This window comes from Capsicum annuum, chromosome 7, assembly GCF_002878395.1.
Source record: "Capsicum annuum cultivar UCD-10X-F1 chromosome 7, UCD10Xv1.1, whole genome shotgun sequence".
Taxonomy (NCBI): domain Eukaryota; kingdom Viridiplantae; phylum Streptophyta; class Magnoliopsida; order Solanales; family Solanaceae; genus Capsicum; species Capsicum annuum.
This window is the reverse complement of record NC_061117.1, coordinates 189,663,433-189,679,136: the sequence shown is the minus strand read 5'-3', so window position 1 is coordinate 189,679,136 and position 15,704 is coordinate 189,663,433. Positions and strand designations below refer to the sequence as shown.

Below are 15,704 nucleotides of genomic sequence, written 5' to 3'. Positions count from 1 at the left end.
TGCTTTCATATAGTTAGATGACCGGATTAACTTGTAGTAAAATTAATTGAAGAAAGTCTTGGGATATATCGATGTACATATTTTATCAGAAATGATAGGATATGTGCTTAAAATAATAACTAGATTGTTTAAAATAGTGATAATTTGCTAAACTGTGATTGAGAACTAGCATACTAAAAAGTAGTAGTATCATATATTTCTTTAAAATCTTAGGGATGGTGAGCCGCGTCAGATAAACTGAAATATATTAGAGAACAAAAGGTGTCTTACTCTGCTTTGGGGGGTTGAGGGAAGCATCTTTTAAGTTTTTTTGTACTATTTTATTGATAAGCTGGAAGTTACTTTTTTTACAATAATCATGAATTTGATAATAACATTCTGGTAAAGCGGATATGTTGCATAATAAGTGCCCTAGTATCCAAATGTTGCTCCTATAAATTTTATATTTAATAAATGTAATGGTATTACTACACTATGGCACTAGGATCAGTGGCTTACCTGTTACATGTCTTCTTCTGTTAGCACTCAGTGTTCTCGGTTCCCCTGCAGTCGAAATTTGTTCTCTGTTCTCATGTATAATAGTTCCTAATCTACTCCGATAAAAATTATACAAATTATCTTCAAACTCTACCGCCTTTCCCAGAATCTTACAAAATTATAACACTATGATATAGATCGCATATCTACTGTGTATTGATATAACAGACTTGGTCATATATGAACTGATAATGTCATGAATGCATTTATCAGCAACAATTCTAACACTGATATATGTTTAAGTCATAATTTTCCCATTCGCGATAATGTTCTTTAACAACAAATTTACATCCCTAATATCTTCACCTAGTTGTATGGACGTAATCACTCTTTTTGGGGTATCATTCCACATTTGTACAAAGGAATTACTCTTGAGTTGATCATCTTTCTGAATCAATGTTTGATTATCTTTAATTCTAAATCCCATGGTCTGTGGATGTAGTATATTAGTAGCAACAGTATGTTGGGGCTGTTTATCCATTTCTTCGACAACATGTTTAGGCAACCATTATTTTACCTCTTTGCCTCGTCTATGAGTACCCTCTATAACCTGGTTTTATCTCCCTTAAGGTTGATTATCCCTTGGTTTTTCACATCGACATACATGGCCAAACCTTGTATATTTTTCGCAAAATAGAGGTTTCCAGTCATAAGCCACTTGTTGGTTGTTAATCTTTCCGATGGGATCAGAAATCTCAACCACATCTGGTAGATCTTGAGTCACGTTCATCTTCACTAAGACTCTAGCGTAGGACACTCTATTTTGTTTTGTAGTACAAGCATCAACAAATAATGGTCTCCTAATCGGCTAGTAATTTTGCTAAGAGCCTCCACTCCCTAGTAATTAAGGGGCAGGTTTGGTAGCCTCACCCATAGGGTTACAGTGGTAGGGAGATCTTGAGTAAAATAAAAATTGTGGGTCTAATTTTGAAGGATCAGTGGCTTACTAGTGATAGAATATGGACTAGAGAAGAGAACATTGTCTCTATCCTACGTATTTTGGAACTTCACTATGTAAAAGCCATCATCATGATAGTACAACTCAGGTTCCGCAACAAAATTTCAATATCTAGCTATATAGTTCTACATATACAAGAAAGTAGGAGCCTCTCCAAACATGGATACTACAAGGGCATTATTCTATTCATGTGTTTGCTTTTCAATTTCATGTGCTTCTAGCATTACCACAGGTCTGCCGTTAATAACAGTTGGGGGTTTAAAATTAAGAGTCATACCAGTAAATATTGTACGATTAAAGGTGAATAAGTTGGACCAAACATTCCCTCCCCGCCCTTGGCAGAACCTTCTCCCAAATTGAGTTATCGAGCTACTCCGTGAATCCCTTGGTGTGTCACCGCAATGTTCTGATTCATACCCATCTGTCCAGTGCTGTGTGACACTTTTGATTCATCTTGATTCACATTTATTTCTATCACTTGGCTAGTAGAACCAATTTCCCTTGTTGATTTCCCAGATCCTGCATCTCTAATAGTAATAACACCCACAGTCAAGCTAGGGCTAGGTGGAGATATGGTTATTTTAGTCAAATTTCCTTGTACTCCAGTATTCATACTTGTTGTCATTCCGCTTCAATTCATTTCCACCAGTGATATTCCCCTTATCACACATTTTCTAACCAAATCCTTCATCGTCGAGGAGGTCCTAATTGTCGAGTAGACCTCCTTTCTAGGTCTGCCTCTTCCTCGCTTTGCCATTGAAATGATATTGGTGCACGTTAGCAGAGAGAGATAAGACGTACACACTCTAGTGATTTCCTTCTCAAAACATTCTTTCCTTCTTACTAACTCAATTACTATTTTGCAGTAACTTAACAAAATGCAATTATCTATGTAATTATCATTTGTAGGCAACCAAAGAGGGCGATCCCAGGGAGTGAGTATTGATAGTAGTGTTCCTTTAGTTGTTGGAGTTTTGGCTATAATTAGGAATCTTTATAGTCCCAATAAGTTCTTAGGTATGCCTTGATATGTTGTTCCCCATAACAGGTATGAATTTGATTTCTCCAGGCCGGTATACAGTTTTGATATACTATTTAACTCCTTCAGAATTTTAAGATACAAAGACCACCAGATATGTACAGCTTGCCTGTCTTCTCCTCCCTCTTTCAAACCCCACCAATCTTTCAAAATCTGTAAAGAGAACACTATTTTTTCTAGAAAACCATAGAAAAATTTATGCAGCCATTCAATACCCTCTGTGTAATACTGTGCTTCACCGACTTCATCCTCCATCAGCGGAAAAGTTATTGAAAAGCCAAACAATATTTGCAACTCTTTGACAGTCCACACTTGAAGCATAAATGCAGTAAAATGATCCACAAGGCTAACAGATAATGAAGAATCATATAACTCCGACTACTTATCCACATACTACTTTAAGAACTCCTGAGACACACTAATCATTCTAAAAACCAACGGCCGAGGGGGCACTATAGAAGTTAAAGATGAGGCTGAAATACCTGCAACCCCCTTACTACCTGCCATAGAAGTAGCTCTACCCCCAGACTTCTTGTATCAATATCTCCAACTGGTGTTATCCTATCAGCATTCTCGGTCAAAATAAAAAGCCCCTCAAAGTGGGTCGCACCTAAATATCAGTTAGAGTTTCAGTAATCCTTCTACATAAAGAGGGAGTTAGTAGAGCAATTAGACGACCCTTTATGTAGGGATACATTAATCTAGTGTAGTTCTTAAGAATGCACCTGCATCAGTAGATAAGTATATATCAGGGATGTAGTTTTTGTAATAGCAGATTAAAGAGGTCTAAAGATGTAAATATGAATTTTTCCATATAATTTTTGCATAATTGTACTCATTCACTAGATATATCTTCCCTAAAGAAGGGATATGAACCTGTTTGCATTTACTTGATGAATAGATTAGCAATCAAAGACTGACTAATTAAGAAGAAAAAAGTCGAATTACCCTTACTTTTTAATCTATCACAGCAATTTCATCAAGCATGGTTGGTCTTCATTTATTAAGCTTTAGTGGATGATTAGATATTATAGAGAGATCACGATATGAGTCCATAAGTATAAGTTATACAAGAGTTCTCCGCCTACAATGTATTCAGTATCCCACTTGTTTATCTATTTATCAAATCTGTATGAGCTACCAGATATCAAGGTCAATAATATAGAACTTGATAGCAGTGAATGCTTGTACGAGTATTCCAGTGAATGTTTGTACGAGTATTTCATATATCAAGGTCACCAATGTTTGTACGAGTATTCCATATATCAAGGTCAACAATGTTTGTAAGTTGTGCTATTGGTCTCTGTTGTTGTCAACATATATAGACTAATCTTTGTTGTTGTCATTTGGTACATATTTAAAAATATATAAATCTCTGTTGCTGTCATCTGGTTTAATGATTTACTGTTGCTTAAGTGCTATGAAAATGAGTAGTTAGTCTATTAATAATATAGCAGTAGTTAGTCTATAATCTAATATAATTTATGCTAATAATATATTTCTTACCACTTTTATGGCCTGACTTAACATATCCTTATGTAGAATGAGTTTGAAAGAAAGAAACAAGAAATATTAGCTGCTCAAAGTGCATCAGTTGTGGATGGAGAAACTAATTCAGCTAGTCAGCCGGCTCAGTTAAGTGAAATGGATATCTGGGTACAATCTGTTGGTGGAAAGAAAAAAGGAAGAGTCAAAGGTCTTGGCTCCCTGGGTCGAAGTGTAAAGGCACCTAACAATTCAACATCAACTTTTTCAAAAGAAATTGATGAGATGATTAAGTCTCAAGTTGATGCTTCAAATGCTGATTTGTATGCTCAGTTGCAGAATGAGCGAAAGAAAAATAAGAGGATGAGAAATGAATTATACTTGTTGATAAAGCATGTATACAACAAATCATCTTCAAATGATGAACGCCGATCTCAAGAAGACAACCAAGCTAATGAGGATAAAAGTGATGATTACTCTGACGACGTGAATGAAAGTGATAATCCTGATAACGTGAATGAAAGTGATTCTGACCCTGATGGTTGGTAGTTTTATTGAGGATTCAAGTTTGAAATATTTTATTTTGGACCATTTAAGAATCATACATTATTGATGTGGATGTTTTGAATTATGTTTTTTTGTTAGCTGTAATGGTTTACATTAAACTTTTATTGAATGATGTTTTTGAGAATAATTAAAGTTTTTGAATAGATTTTTGATTAATTGGGAAATGTTTCTAGTAATTTATGTATGAATTATTACTTGGAATTTTTTGTGAAAATCCGCAGTTAAAATCCTTTTTTTATGAAATTTTACCAAATAATTCATTCAAAATTTTGCTAGTTAACAGCAAATAAATCTGCAAATAATGTACCTGCGGATTTATTTCCTCAGCTAAATTACCTAGGGATTTACTTGGCAATCTTTGTGGGGAATAATTTGTGATTTTTTCTGTGGAAATCCGCAGGTAAAATCCTTTTTTAATTAAATTTTACCAAATAATCATGCAAAATTTTGATAGTTAATCGCAAATAAATTCGCAAATAACGTACCTGCGCATTTATTTTCACAGCTAAATTATCTAGGGATTTACTTGGAAATCTTCGTGGGGATTAATTTGTGATTTTTTTCATGGAAATCCGCAGGTAAAATCTTTTTTTATGAAATTTTACCAAATAATTCATGCAAAATTTTGATAGTTAATCACAAATAAATCCGCAAATAACATACCTGCAAATTTATTTTCACAACTAAATTACCTAGGAATTTTATAAATCCGCAGGTAATAATTACCTATGAAGATATTTTCTTTGGATTCTAATTGATAAAAAAATCCGCATATAATCAAATTACTTGAAGATTTTACCACATTATTTCTAAGAAAATCCTCATGAAATAAGCAGTTTCTTATAGTGTGAGCTAAATGAAAATAAAGAAAACTTTTGCCATTTGAGCCTTGTAGTACCATTTTTGAAGTTGCCAACTCAACCCTGTAGATTCTCTTATTTTCCTGCCATAGTTAATTAGACTTTTCCATTGAAATGATCAATCTTGTCATCAACTTATCTCGCTATCGGTACAACAGAGAGAGAATAAGTACAGTGTGCAGTGATAATAATGGAGGAGTGCAATTTAATATTCTTATTGAAAAATTATACTGGTTAGACATGATAAAAGTACTCCATTTGTACAATTTTTTGAATTCTCTTGTCTTTTACATTAGGCTAGAAATTTGAATTTTTATTTAAATTTTCAAAGGCCTAAATTAAATTCATTTAATAAGTATGCCAACTACAAAGGAATGTGCTATACAAAGACAATTTTAAAGTTGATAAAAGAAAAAACTCTCATTGTAAACTTGGACCGACTGGTAGGAAGGAGTGATTATATTTATATTTTGGGTACTTTTTCCACATTCATTCAACATTACTGCTAAGAGAGTTGCTAATTTGTCGGGGGCTTTTTATGACTACCTTTATTTATTACTCTGTTAAATTTTTATTTGTTTATATTATAAAAAATAAATGTTGTAAAATATTTATTTATTTTGAAAAATTATCAAATAATTTGTTTATTTGTGTTAAGTTTGTTTTTGTTAATAAATATTATTCATTATCTAATACATTTTTTAAAATATTAAATTTATTATATTCAAAGAGTAATATAATAAAATTACTATCTCTATTATTTATTATTTCTTAAAATGTGTGTCAAATCAAAAGTGGACGAATAAAATGAAAGGAGAATGTACTTTTGCTTTAAATTGAATATTCTGAGAAAAGAAATTATTTCCTCCGTCCCATTTTATGTATTGTTATTTTTTTTAGTCTGTCCCATTTTATATGTCGTTTTTTATAGTCCGTCTCAAAAAAATGTCATCTTTCCTTATTTGATAACTATTTCGTGACAACATCCCTATTTTATCTTTATTGGGTCCCACTTAATAAGAAAAGACAACTAAAAAGTAAACTTTAAGAAAAATAATTTTGTAAACTTTACAAAGTCATTACTCATTTTTTAAACTCCGTGCCCGATCAAAAAGAGATACATGAAATGGGATGGAGAGAGTAATTATTTCGTGACTGTGCATTTTGTTTACTTGAATAAAGCAACAAATAAAATTCTAGTGTATTTAATTGAATAAAATGATTTTCTTTAGTCCAAATAGAATAAAGGAAAAATTACACAAAATCATAAACCTAAGAGATCTTATTATTCAAAATCTCATACCTTTTAAATAATTACTTAAAATTTTGAATTAATATTTTACTCTTGATACATATGAACAGAACCCCCATCCTACTTTTACTCCACAATTAAAGTATGCAATTCATTTTTCTTCCAAAAATTTCATCCCCTAAAATCTCTCCAAAATTATCATCAATTGACACAACTTTCACCAATTTCATTATCTTTTTAAAAATTTTTTTTTTTATCAATTTTGATTTTTTTTTTAATTTTTAAGTCAATATCCATTAAGAAAAAGAGGAGAAATTGAACAATTAATTGTTAGATTTTTTATGAGAACGATCAAAGGAATGGTGGTGGTGAAGACGAACAACTGGGGGGAATGAGGTAGTCAAGGTGGCAGTGATGGTGCAGACAAACGATGGAGGGGGTGCTGATGGTGGATTATATGTTTCAATCATAAATAAATTGAACAATCAGTTGTTAGATTTCCGACGAGAATCAAAGTGATGGTGGTAGTGAGAAAGAATGGTGGAGGGGGTGGGGTAGTCAAGGTGGCGGTGATGGTACGAACGAATGACGGAACGGGTGATAGTGGTGGATTATATGTATCTGTTGACACCTAATTTTTTATCTCCACAACTAATTTTAGCCCCGATTTTCTTTAATTTTTAAATAAAATTATAGTATTTATTTTATCCGAATAAAAAGCTTTTCAAAGTATTTATCAGAGCAATTTTGTCATTTTAAGTAGAGATTATATATCATCGTATTTAATTATATGAAATTATATAATTTTGTTACTTAAATATTTATTTTACGAAATATCGGATTTTAATTAAAGCTTATCTAAAAAATTAATTCAAATGGGTAAAATCTTGATTTAAATATAATTTGTTCGCAAAATTAATTTATTTGATTTTATTAAATCAAGAAGCTCAGGATTAAACGAGGCATTAATTCGTATCGAATTTCAATTTAATTTAGTCGATCTATTAAGTTGGGTCATAATTGAGATTAAATTGACCATAATTTCGATGCAATTGGCCAATTGATTTTTAATTTGGCCAAATATTTAATGAATTGACTAAATCGTAAATTGATTGGGGTTATTTTTGAAATAACCCCAAATCCTATATTCTATCCAACAACTCGATCCCCAGCAAAATCTAAAATCCGACCCACATTCGTGAACCGAATTCGCGTTCAACCCGCATCCAATCAACCAAAACCGAAAATTCAAATTTTGAAATTCAAAATTTGTATTAGATTGTACAATTCCCCCTTAACCTTGTCCTTTTTTTTTTTTTCGTTTTTGAAATTCAAAATTTGTATTAGATTGAACACTTCATCCTCAACCTTATTCTTTTTTCATTTTTGAAATTCAAATTTTTAATTTCAAATTTGTACTAGATTGTACAATTCCCCCTCAACCTTGTCTTGTTTTCATTTTTGAAATTCAAAACTTGTACTAGATTGTACAATTCCACCTCACCTTATCTTCTAACAAACCTTTTCCTCAATTTCAAATTCCCAAAACATCCCTAAATTCTTTCTCCTAGATTGATGAATGAAAAGAATTGAATCTCATCCTTTTCTATAAATACTACCACTATTTTGATTACAAAAATCAAGTCTCAAAGAGTGAAAAAAACTTTGAGTAAAGAGTTAAATTTTTCTTTTAGTAAAATTTTTCAAGCGGTGGTCTAATCATAGCTCTACAAAGATTGTTCTCCGGTAGTGATCAAGACTCTGAAAAAGCTCAAAGTCCCGTATTGCTGCTGTGAAAAAGGTAAACACACCTTTTCATTTTAGTTTTGTTATCGTTTTCTCCTTCATCTCCTTCTTCATAGTTTTGTTGTTTTAATTTTGTTCGCTGGGATTGTTTACTGTAGACGGCCTTGAAATTCATATGATGTTGTGATATCAATATAATGGTTATTTTCATGTTTATGGGATAAGATGAGCTAACAATAGTTAATAATGATTGTTTCGCCTTTTGGCTTTATTCTTTGATTGTTATAGATAAAGTTTTGATTTTTGCTTAAAATATGTACTAATGCTTTGTTAAAATTTATTGTTGGCGGATATGTTTGATTTTAGCATGTAAAGTTATTTCTTTTATGTTGAAAAGAATAGTTAATATTTATTGTTTTGCCTTTTGACTTTATTCTTTGATTGTTATAGATAAAGATTTGATCTTTGCTTAAAATGCGTGCTCATGTTTTGTTTAAATTTGTTATTGGTAGATATATTTGCTTTTAGCATGTAAAGTTGTTTTCTTTATGTTGAAAAGAATAGTTAATATTGATTGTTTCGCCTTTTGGCTTTATTCTTTGATTATTATGGATAAAGTTTTGATCTTTGCATAAAATATGTACTCATGCTTTGTTTAAATTCATTGTTGGTGGATTTGTTTATTTTTAGCATGTTAACTTGCTTTCTTTATGTTGAAAAGAATAGTTAATATTGATTGTTTCGCCTTTTGGGTTTACTCTTTGATTATTATTAATAAAGTTTTGATCTTTGTTTAAAATATGTACTCATGCTTTGTTTAAATTCATTGTTGGCGGATATGCTTGTTTTTAGCATGTAAAATTGTTCCCTTATTTTGAAAAGAATAGTTAATATTGATTGTTTCGCCTTTTAGCTTTATTCTTTGATTATTATGGATAAAGTTTTAATCTTTGCTTAAAATATGTACTCATGCTTTGTTTAAATTCATTGTTGGCGGATATGTTTGTTTTTAGCATGTAAAGTTGTTTTCTTTATGTTGAAAAGAATAGTTAATACTGATTGTTTTGCCTTTTGGCTTTATTCTTTGACTATTATGGATAAAATTTTGATCTTTGCTTAAAATGCGTGCTCATTCTTCATTTAAATTTGTTATTGGTGGATATATTTTCTTTTACTATCTAAAGTTGTTTCCCTTATGTCGAAAACGAATGGTTACATTGTTAAGGATCTGTCAAATTATTTCTCAATTTGAAGTAGTAAGTTACTTATTTTCATGGTCAAAACTGTCTTTGATTTTCTCTTGTTTAGATTGAAAAGTAGTTAGGATTATAGATTTTGTTGAAATGGTGTAGAACTAAAATAGGAGTTGGCATAATTGAACACTTTTTCTTAGAATTAATCTTTTACTATTTCTCTTATCTTGACTTCGAATATCATTTATCAAATATGCTTAATATATGCTATTTGTTTCACTTCACTTCTTGGTTTACTTCTTAAAGTGTTTTTATTCATTTAGACGACTCATTGTTATTCACATGCTATAGTAAGTTTTTCTTCTAAGTTATAGATATGTTGATTGACTCCACTTTGTATTAAAAAATGTTGTTCCATTAGTGTATCTTGTATGTCATATTTGAGGTGCTATGATAGATTTCTTTATTTTTTGCTCATTTTTCTTTTCTTTGTTGAATGAAAACATGCCTTAGACTTTATCATATCATAGTATTTTGAGCAAATATGTGTTAATCTATTTGTCCAAATTTTAAGTAATTATGCTTGTGGATTCATGTTTTCTTTTCAAGGGCTAGTTAATTATATTGTGCTAGATTTAATTTTTTGTAAGATTGTTTAGGAGAGGGGTTAATTTTTTTTTCGTTGGATAATTTGGCTTGCTTTGATATCATAGCTTACCATTTTTTTATGGTTGAGAATGCTATTTTTTTTTATCTCACCATTTATCTATTAAGTGTAGAATTTTCAAACACATATTAATTATTTTTCTTTGCATGAGTCTGTTTTAGAGTCCAAATGAACTCTTTACTCTTGTATTTCGTAATGGGCCGATAAGGCCCATCTCTTTGAGTCAAGTCTGAAGTTTAAACTCAAAGTCGATTATATAGCATGCGAGTACAAGAAGATAAAAGAAGAAGAAAAATGGGTCAAAACTCATTGATGAGGTTACTAAGAGACTTGAAAAGTCTTGATTTTTATTATTGCCTTATTATTTTATTTATTTATTTATTTATTCATTTGGGCCTCAAAGTCAAAGTTGTAATTTAATACAGGTGAAACAAATTTTAGGCCTCAAAGGTCCGAAAACTAGCATAGGACAGGTTGTGAGCCAAAAGTCCAAGTATTTAGATTAGGACAGGTGAAGATGGGCTAAAAGCTCAAATTATCTTAGGACAAAATTTATGGATTTGGGCCTAATGGCTTAAGTCATTTAGTCTCCCCCTTTCTCCTTAATATGTTAATTGTTCTTAGTTTTCTTAGACTTGGTTAAAAATTCCCGCTAAGTCGTCAAAATTTGTTTTGCACAAATCTTGAAGGCAATTTTTCCCTTGATCGTTTTGTTTTCAAAAATCGATTTTCCTTTTTAAAGTTAGTCGAAAAAATTATTTTCAAATAGTCCGGATAACCGCAAGTTAGCAGATACTCTTGGTGCGTTAATAACCTTACAAGAGTATTAATAGGAACCACTTACTCAGAATTTCTAAACTTAAAATATTTTTTCTATTTTTAATCTTTTAAGTAACACTTTTAGTTTTTCTTGATATTTTCTCAAAAATCAAGTGGCGACTCTGTGATTTCTTAAACTGTTTCAAACTTTTCTTTAAGGTTTCGAAATAATTTAATAAGTTTAAAATAGTATTTTTCAAACCCGACGACTCTACTAGGGAACTTTAACTAGGTTCTAATCAAATATTTGAATTAGCTTCTTTGACTAATTATTAAACTGTTTATGTGCTTATGTGTTTAAATTCTGCGAAATTTAACTATTGCATTTCATGGTATAATCCCACATGATGATTATTAAACTATTTTGGGGTTTCGTGGATGTCCCGGCCCCTGTTGATAAACTCCAAATCAAGTGTTGGGAATACAACGATTTATCGGCACGTTAGGCGGTCGGAGGCTGTTCATATTTCTAAACCCAAGTTGTCCACTTGGGAACCTATGTCCAAACCCACTCAAGACACCCAGGATAAAGCTTAACCCAAACCTTGTTTAGGCTTGAGCCTAGGACGGTCCAATAACTGAGGAAGTATTGTACCCATTAAAAAACCTGCCTTACGTCTATTTGACCATGAGTCAAAACAGACAATCATTCTTTGTGTGGTAAATTGAAGGATATAATTCCAGATTACATGAACCATTGTTCCTTGGGTTTGAGGGTTTTATTTAGATAGTTTGGTTTATTCAAAAGAAGTTCTTCATCGAAATGATATGCAGACGTTTCAAGAAGTTCAAAGATCGAAAGGCGTCCAAAGAGGCTTTATTTAGATTTGCTCCCCTGCGTGGGATTGATATCATGTATTTTCCTTTTCTCTCATTTTTTATCCTCATTTAATTTATTAATGAAGTTAGTATATTATTTTAGGGGCAATGGAACGTCTTACAAATGACATATATATCCTTCAAACGTTAGGCTTACCTTTGGCTTGAAAGGTCCCAAGTATGTTAGGACGCATTAAAAATTATTTATGTGCTAAAGTGTTTCATTATTTTTCTTTGACCATGTTTGTTTACTTTGGTCAATTATTATAATTTATGAACTAAAATTTTACTTTCTGAGTGTATTTTCTTTTTAGAGAGAGGTTGATTTGTGTTGGTAATCAAACTTGCTTGCTTCACGAAGACTAAAAGTAAAGTGATCTCTGACAGAACATCAATATTTTACCCAGTCCAAGGTTAGGAGAGAAACTGCCGACTCATCAGTTCTTACTTGGACTAACAAAAAGGACTCGAGTATTTTGCATTCTAGACAGGGACAGAATTTTTTAGAAGATCTAAAAAATTTCATACTAAATGATGTCATAAGTTACAAAGAGGTTTGAGAGTTTCTAAAGTGGGGCAGAATTTTTAAGGGAGATCCTAAAAAATTTCATAAAACCTGCAATTCAACCTTGCGAATCAATGATCAACAAGGAGCATTAGGAAAGCAACGAAAAACCAACACAGTCAGCCTCTCAAAACTAAGAATTTTTCTTTGGATGCAGGAACAATGAAGTCACAACATTGACAATGTTAAGCTTGATAAAGGGCATTACCAGATCCACTATGCCCTGCCATAATAATCCAGACGTCTTTTTTTTTTCTCTTAATTTATGTTTCTATTACTTTGTTATGATCTCTAACACTTTCTCAAATTTTGTAGAAAAATGATCGGGCACAACTATTGAGATATGGAGATATTATTCAAAACACTATCTATCTCTAAATCATCATGAGTCAAACGACTTTATCTCTAAACTCTATCTTCTGTTACACTCCTGGCCTAGTTACAACAAATTGTTATGTTATTAATGAGTGATGTTTGAGTTATGAAGGTGACGTTATGCAAGACCGTCTCAGATTGTCACTCTATTTGAGGTGATGTATCTTATTATATTTGGGTCATCCACCCTTTCAAGAGGACGTAACGGACTGTCACCCTAACTCATCATATTTTGGGTCATCCACCATTTCAAGAGGACATTCCCAATCGTCACTTTATTCGAGGTGACACATCTTATTATATTTGGGACATACCCTTTTTCAAAGGATGCAACTTATTATATTTGGATTTTCCACCCTTTAAGAGAGTGCATCAGATCATCTCTTTATTTGAGACAACATGTTATTATGTTATGGATTGTCACCTACTTTAGTGTGACATGTTATTATGTTTGAATTGTCACCTCCTTCAGAGCGATATATTTTTTGTTATGAATGGTCACCTCCTTCAGCGTGACATATTATCATGTTTTGATCGTCACCTCCTCTAGAGTGATATGTTATTATGTTATGGATCGTCACCTCTTTCAGTGTGACATGTTATTATGTTATGGATCATCACCTCCATAAGAGTAACATGTAATTATGTTATAGATCATCACCTTTCTATGAGTGACATGTGTTTTGCCCTTTTTTAATTTTGAAGGGTTGGAAAACATTGATTTTGTCTTTTTAAATTATTTTGAAAAAATCTAAGAAGTTACAGATTCGTCAATTTATTTGAAAAGAAATTAAGAAAAATTTTAAGGAAACCTAAGTCTTAAAACAGAAAAAAGACTTAGGCTTTTAAGAAAATTACGAGTAAGAGGTTCTTATTAGCACATGTGGAAGATTTGTAAGGCACCTAAAATGTCCGCTAACTTGTGGTTATCCGAACTATTTGAAAATCATTTTTCACTAACTGTGAAATAGAAAAGTTAATTTTTGAATAGAAAGTAATTTTAGAAAAAGACTTGTATAAAATAAATTTTGACGACTCAGTTGGAAATTTAACTAAGTTTAAGCAAATTAATAACAACTAGCACGTAAAAGGAAAGAGGGAGACTAGAAGACTTAGACCATTAGGCCCAAATCAATAAACCTGTCCTAAGCTAATTATCTTTCGACCCATCATCACCTGTCCTAATCTAAATAATGGGCATGGGGCCCATAATCTGCTTCACCTGTATTAATTGACAACTTTGGCTTTGAGGCTCAAATTAATGAACAAAGAGATAAATAAATAAATAAATAAATAAATAAATAAAGAATAAGAGAATAATAAAAATCAAGACTTTTCAAGTATCTTCGCGACCTCATCAATGGGTTTTGACCCATTTTCTTTCTTTTTTTATCTTCTTGGACCCGCACGTCATATAGTCTACCTTGGGTTTAAACTTCGGACTAGACTTGAAGAGGTGGGCCTCATTGGCCCATTATAAAATGCAAGATGAGAGGAGTCCATTTGGACCTGAGTCATTTTTTGCATGCAAAGAAAAGAAAAAGAAATTAATATACATTTAAGGCATAAAATTTACATATTTTAAAGCAAAAGAAAATATCAAGAATCAATTTTTGAATGACAATGATAAGAACACTTGTACACGTATAACAAGAATGAGAGTCAATAGATAAAATGCAAAGTAAAGACCCCCACTTACATGCCTCATGACTTATCTTCATATTAAAAATGAACAAAGGTAAAAGGAAGAAGGTCATATTCAATGAATTAATGCAATAACAAACAACGTAAGCTTGCGAAAGTAATCGTATGAGAAAATAAGGAAAATACCTATGACTTCTAAAATTGAAAAAACATAGACACTAATCCATATAACCAAAGAAAATACAGGCTAACTTTTCAAGAAAGGGAATTTTTAAATTCAATTAAGGCGACATTAACAAAGATTCATACATCTAAATTACAACCAACATTTTAGGAAAAAACGTGTAACGACCTATGCTTTATATTTTTAAGACATCGTTGATTTTCTTTTGATATTATGAATTAAATATAGATGTTAATCAAGTCTTTACACACACACAGAGTTCATATAACAATCCGGAGTAAAAAATCAGAATAAAAATTTAGCATATCTAAAAGTGAAATATCGTTCAACAATCATACTATGCATGACTCAAAATATCTAAATAATTCTATTTAACCACAAAAGTCCGAACTTACTCATCATTTTTATAAGACAACATGCGAACCAAAGAGGAATAGACATCTTGGATGGAAAATAGAGCTAGCACTTCATCTCTTACATGAGGATTTTGAAATTCATTAAAATAATTATCAAGCAAATGACAAATTCTTGACTTAACGAATTACTATTTTTATTGAAGCGAAACAAACAATAGTAACTATTTTTCCAACATAAAAGAAATAACTTTACATGCTAAAACAAACATATCCGCCATCAATAAATTTAAATAGGGCATGAGTACGTCTTTTGAGCAAAGATTAAAACTTTATACATAATAATCAAAGAATAAGTCAAAAGGCAAAACAACCAATATTAACTATTCTTTTCAACATAAAGGAAATAACTTTACATGCTAAAACAAACATATCCACCAACAATGAGTTTAAAAAAGAAATGAGCAAGTTTTTTAAGTAAAGATCGAAACTTTATCCATAATAATCAAAGAATAAGGTCAAAAGGAGAAACAATCATTATTAACTATTCTTTTCAACATAAAGGAAATAACTTTACATGCTAAAAACAAACATATCAACCAACAATGAGTTTAAACAAGGTATGAACATGTTTTTAAGCA

The 15,704-nt window shown here is 31.3% G+C and overlaps 1 protein-coding gene across 1 annotated transcript; it reads left to right on the top strand.

The window, feature by feature from the left end:
- Positions 1–4,079: 4,079 nt before the first annotated feature.
- LOC107876717 lies at positions 4,080–4,711 on the top strand. Its single transcript, XM_016723581.2, has one exon. The coding sequence runs from the start codon at positions 4,179–4,181 to the stop codon at positions 4,566–4,568; it is 390 nt and encodes a 129-aa protein (XP_016579067.2). The 5' UTR covers positions 4,080–4,178; the 3' UTR covers positions 4,569–4,711.
- Positions 4,712–15,704: the final 10,993 nt, after the last annotated feature.